Here is a 5,868-nt window from a genome sequence, read left to right on the forward strand (position 1 = left end):
ATCAAGAAACAACATGAACAAAAGTTAAAGAAAAATCACCTGGAAAGTTTTTTCCGATAATTCGTAAGATTTTGCGATTGTGTTTATCTTTGCCTTTGATTTTGAACAAATTAAGCTTGTGAATGTGTTTAATTTGATCAGGGTGCGGTTGTTATTCAGCCATGGTGATTAAAGATTTGAAGCTTGATTTGGAGGATAAGATGAAGATTAATGATGAAGATAGGGTTTGATTGAGTGGTTATTTATATGTGGAAATTTGTTGAAGATTTGAATTGAAACTTGAAATAGGATAAAGTGGGGGAAGAAGATGAGATGGAATCAGATCTAGATTTGACAGTGGATATGAGATGTAATCAGATCTGAGATGGATGGGTATGAATACGGTGTCGAGTTTCTACAGCGGGATGAGTATAGAGATGTGTGCCGGTGGGATGGTGGTGGCGGCAGTGGGATGGTGGTGGCGGGGATGATGCGGCGGTGGAGGTAGTGGGATGGTGTTGGCGGCAGTGGGATGGTGGTCGTGGGGACGATGCGGTGGTGGAGGTAGCGGGATGGTGGTGGCAGTGGGATGGTGGTGTGGTGGTGGGTTGGAGGTGGTTTAGGTTTAGAGGAAGAATGAAAAAAGATGAAAAGATCTGGTGTTTATGTTTAAGGAGAAAGGGGTTATAAATTAGTTTATTTATTTATTTTTTAATTTTAGGGGTAATTTGGTCATTTAACAAAATTTAACAAGAAAATTTTAACAGTGTTAGAAATTTGGACTCAAATGGTTAAAGAAAATGCTTATAGGGACTCAGGTCGTTAAACTTTTTGATTTTAGACTCAACTGGTTAAAACCTATAAAACACAGGGACTCAAAAAGTAATTTACCCTTTTCTTTAGAGAAAAATGCCCGGATAGTCCCTGTGGTTTCACCTTTTTTCACCTATAGTCCCCAAGTTTCTAAAACTACCTGAATAGTCCCCAAGTTTTCGATTTTTGTTCCCGGATAGTCCCTGGGTCTAACTTCAGTTACTTTTCTCTGTTAAGTGACCCCATGTGCATATCACGTGAGGGGTATTTTGGTCAGTTTACTTGTGCCTAACATATAAAAGTATACCTGCACCCCTACTCCCTCATTGTCAGTTGTTTTCCCTCCCTCCCTTAGTCGAATCCGGCTCATCATCTTCCCCTAATCTCTTCACCCCAGGTAAACCCTAAATCTGATCGATCGATCATCTGATCATCAGAATCTTCCCACGAAAATGAAGGACGACGATCCTCAACATCCAAACAACAACCGTCAGTGGAATTTCCGGTCCAATTCTGAGTATGTGAAGCCGTTTGTACCAGAGACTGTTTACGGTAAGTATCGTTAAAACCCTAGCTTCATTGTGCAAGAATGCTACAGGTTGAACAACATGCAATATAGAGAAATAAACTGTTAAAACCCTGTCATTTTATACCCTAATGTAAGTTTACTGTATGTGCAGATGGTTTTGAGAACTTTTTCAGCATAAAACTTCTTTATGGTGGTGTGTTTACTCCGTCACCAGGAAGAAAATACGCTTTTGGCAAAGCTGCTTATGTTGACTACTGCAACATTGAGGAATTTTCAGTGCATGAAATCGATTGGATGGTGAGAGATCTTCAACTATATGTTCCTGATGTGAAGTTCTATTACCATTTTAAGATTCCTGAGTTAGATTTAGATGTTGGATTATGTCCTTTAGGTAATGATGGTGATGTTAGGCTTTTGGCCAAATATGTTGCAAAAAACAAACTTATTAAGGTGTTTATAGAACATGGTGAAACCAAGGTTAAAAATTACTTTAGTCCGACACAATCGTCGAAGGTGGTTATTCAAGAATTAGAGAATGAGGGGGGTGCTGTTAATACCATTCAAAGGCCTAGAAGAAAGAAACTTAGGGTATCAAAAAATCTGTTACTTCAATGGAAAGATGTAACTGATGTAGAAGGTTCAGAGGCTGCTGATAAGGTAATTAATGATGTAACTGATGTTGAAGAGGGTAACACAGGTGGTGTAGAGACTGTTAATGCAGAGGGTAACACAGGTGGTGTAGAGGCTGTTGATAAGTTAAGTAATGAAGTTGTAAATGAAGGTGTAACTAATGAAGATGTAGAGGCTAATGTAGGTGGTGTAGAGGCCAATGTAGGTGGTGTAGAGGCCAATGTAGGTGGTGTAGAGGTTAATGTAGGTGGTGTAGAGGTTAATGTAGGTGGTGTAGAGGTTAATGTAGGTGGTGTAGAGGCTAATGTAGGTGTGGAGAATGCATCGTTCCATAACAGTTTTAGCTATGATGGTGCTGAGGCTGATGATGAATCAACTGAGGGTGATGATTCAGATGACAGTGACTTTGTAGAGGGGTTAGAGAGTATGGATGAGGCTGAGTATGACATGATGGACTACCATGCAAATGTTGACAGGGGTGTGGAGTTTATGGGAGCTGAAGTAGAGTCTGTTGGCAACCATGATGTGGATACCAGTGATGACTTATTAGATGATGAAAATCTAAGTTATGAGTCTTTTGACAGTTTGACTGATGAGGAAATGGAAGATTTCGAAACTAGGAGAAGTTTGAAATTAAGAGAGTTGAGGAGGAAAAAGAGGGTTGCACAATCAACATCCCAAGTGACCTTTTATGTGGGTCAGTTGTTTCCAACAGCCAAAGCGGCAAAAGACAAGATAAACAAACATGCAATTGAAACAAGGAGGTCACTGTCTTTTCTGAGAAATGATAAAAGAAGAATTAGGGTGGTTTGTGAGGGTAGATGTCCAATATTCACATGTGGGCCAAATCAAACTGGGCCCAGCCAAAGTGGGCCTGGTATCCATATACAATCTGCAAGTGGGCCTGGTATCCAAAAAGGCAAGGAATCTTCTGCAAATGGGACAAAAAAGGGGTTTAAAAAGGGATTGGTAGAATGCAATGATAAAAGGAAGGGTAGGTTAAATAGTGTTGATTGTCCTTGGGTTTTGTACTTGTCTAGATTGAGTGATGAAGATGAGACTTGGGTGGTAAAGACTTACCAACCGGATCACAAGTGTCTCACATCCAGAAAAATACAGCCTTTCACTTCTACCTTCTTGGCTAAACAAGAGTTTGTGATGAATCAGATTGCAGCCAACCCTAATATTTCAGTAAGTAGGCTACAAGAAGAGCTTGGGAGGAAGTATGAGCTGTCTGTGACAAAAATGAAGGTATAAACCCTAATTTCTGCTTCTGTTTATTTTCTTTAATTATAAACCATTGACTAATTTTAAGTTGATTACAGGCTTTCAGGACAAAGCTCAAGGCCACCAAAAAGATTGAAGGGGACTTCAAAGTTCAGTATGCAAGCCTCAGGGACTATGTCATGGAACTGCACAGGACCAATCCAGGTACAACAGTTAAATTTGTTGTTGAGCCTGAGTGTAACCCACATGCACCCACAAGGATCTTCAAGAGGATTTACATTTGTTTGGGACCACTGAAAGAAGGGTTTAAAGAGTGTAGGAGGGAACTGTTGGGGTTAGATGGGGCATTTATGAAAGGCCCCTACCCTGGTCAGATGCTAACAGCAGTTGGTTTAGATCCCAACAATGGCATTTATCCTTTAGCTTATGGAATTGTTGAGGCTGAGAACAAAGACTCCTGGATCTGGTTCCTACAGTGTATTAAAGATGACTTGGATCTTCCAGATAATGCAAATTTCACCTTCATTTCTGACAGGCAAAAGGTATGGTATTAAATTCAGCAAGAGTCATTCAGCAATTAGCATAAGTCTGTTTTTTGTATGATTAATGTTTGAAATGTGATGAAACAGGGAATAATACCAGCCATAAGTCAGGTATTTCCAGCAGCTGAGCATAGATTTTGTGCAAGGCATATTTGGCAGAACATGAAACTTCAATGGAGAGGAGATGCCTTCAAGGATTGTCTTCAAAATGCATCCAAAGCTTATACAGTTCCAGATTTTGAAGCAAAAATGGAGGAGTTGAGGTTGTACAACATTGAAGCTTATAATTGGTTGGCAAGTATTCCACCCATTCACTGGAGCAGGTCTCATTTTACAGGTATATGACTGCTGTTTAACCTGTTTATTGATGTTTCTGCTGTTTATTGTTGTTTCTGCTGTTTAATGCTGTTTATGTCTGTTTATTGATCATTCAGTTTGGCAATTTGATATACAGGTAGGGCACAATCTGATGTGGTGCTGAACAACATGTGTGAAGTCTTGAATGCAAGGACAGTCAATGGTCGAGACAAGCCTATAATTTCTGCTTTGGAGTTTGTCAGAGAGTATCTAATGCAGAGGATAGTGAATGTCATCAGGAAGATTCGGCAGACAAATGGTCCACTTACTCCTAGAGTTGCAAAGATCTTTGAAAACACAAAGAAATTAGCTGCAAATTATAATGTTAGGTGGAGTGGTGGGACAAAGTATCAAGTCAGTGGTAAGGTCACAGTGGATGGTGCTGCAACACATAAACAGTATGTTGTGGATGTTGTGGATAGGGTTTGCACTTGTAGAGAATGGGAAGTTTCAGGAATCCCTTGTAGGCATGCTGTGGCTGTCAATTGGGACATGGCAATGAATGGCCAAGAGGTTGGACCCCCAGAATCATGGGTTAATGAATGTTATTATCTTGAAACATGGAAGAGGGTTTACAGTCATACCATTGGTCCCATTAATGGTAGAGAATTATGGCCAAAATCACAGGTTCCAACCAACCTAACCCCACCTCTGCACCACACACCTATCGGCAGACCTAAGAAGAAAAGAAGGAAGGATGCTGTGGAGTTGCAGGATGAAGTTGAAAGGGCTTCACAAGCAAGAAACAAGAGAAACAGGGCTGCTGAAGCTGATAACGAGCAGGCTGTGGTTGGTGGCAAATTCACAAGAAAATGGAAGTCCGTGAAGTGCCAGAAGTGTGGTGAAAAGGGCCACAACCAAAGAACTTGTGGAAGGACCAAAACAGTTGTCGGGCCGAAGAAAGGGAAGAAAGGTAAGAAGAAGAAAGATGGTAATCAACCTACTGAGGCTGGTGAGGGAGCTCCAACTGTTTAAGGGTTATGGTTCTTCGGGTTGTCGGGTTATGGTTTTTGGGTTGTCTTAAGGGTTATGGTTCTTTTGGGTTGTCTTAAAACAGTTATGCAGTCTTTTGTGTCTCTTTAACCTGTTAAAACACTATGACAATTATCATGTATGGTTGGATGTTTAATGTTCAGTCGTTTAAAGTTTATGGTTTGTAGTATTTTCTGTTTTACTTTCATGTTTGTGGTTTAAAGTTTGGACAAGTCATGTACAGGTTATTGTGTTCATTTGCAGCTCATGTTTGTGGTTTAAAGTTTGGACATGTCATGTACAGGTCATGCACAATGTTGTATGTGCAATGTACATTTTGCAGGAACATGTTATTATGTTCATTTATAGGAACAGCTCATGCACAATGTCATTTGTGCAATGTGCATTTTGTAGGAACAGGTTCATACACAATTTCGTTTCGCATAAGATTCGACCAATATGTTTTGCACAATTTCGTTTCGCATAACATTCGACCAATATGTTTGCACAATACACTTTGCACAATACATAGTTACTTCCAAACAACCTGCTGGTCATTGAATGCTAACCATATTTCACCAAACACAGTTTTCCAACATTTAAGACATTGAATGCTAACCATATTTCACCAAAACAACCAACTTCATTGAATGTTATCCATACATCAGATTTTCAAAAACATTACAACATCCTTAACATTTAACACATTACAATATCCATACAAATGCATTCAAGCCTTAACATATATCCAAAACACAAACCCTAAAACTATCAAAAGAACCGTAATAATCTTGTTCTTCAGCCGATTCTTTTCCCGCA

At 39.7% G+C, this 5,868-nt stretch overlaps 1 protein-coding gene across 1 annotated transcript; it reads left to right on the forward strand.

Annotated features, from left to right (window-relative positions):
- Positions 1-918: 918 nt before the first annotated feature.
- LOC110880602 lies at positions 919-5,227 on the forward strand. Its single transcript, XM_022129097.2, has 5 exons — positions 919-1,344; positions 1,473-3,202; positions 3,277-3,720; positions 3,808-4,057; positions 4,175-5,227. Exons 1-5 carry the CDS (start codon positions 1,245-1,247, stop codon positions 5,050-5,052), a joined length of 3,402 nt encoding a protein of 1,133 aa, XP_021984789.2. The 5' UTR covers positions 919-1,244; the 3' UTR covers positions 5,053-5,227.
- Positions 5,228-5,868: the final 641 nt, after the last annotated feature.

The sequence above is a fragment of the Helianthus annuus genome, chromosome 10, assembly GCF_002127325.2.
Source record: "Helianthus annuus cultivar XRQ/B chromosome 10, HanXRQr2.0-SUNRISE, whole genome shotgun sequence".
NCBI lineage: Eukaryota > Viridiplantae > Streptophyta > Magnoliopsida > Asterales > Asteraceae > Helianthus > Helianthus annuus.

Bases quoted from the DNA above. Each gene is read 5' to 3' on its own strand.
- LOC110880602 (XM_022129097.2), top strand. From the start codon at position 1,245: ATGAAGGACGACGATCCTCAACATCCAAACAACAACCGTCAGTGGAAT. The intron at 3,203-3,276 runs GTATAAACCCTA...AGTTGATTACAG, and splicing joins TGTCTGTGACAAAAATGAAG to GCTTTCAGGACAAAGCTCAA. The intron at 3,721-3,807 runs GTATGGTATTAA...GTGATGAAACAG, and splicing joins TCATTTCTGACAGGCAAAAG to GGAATAATACCAGCCATAAG.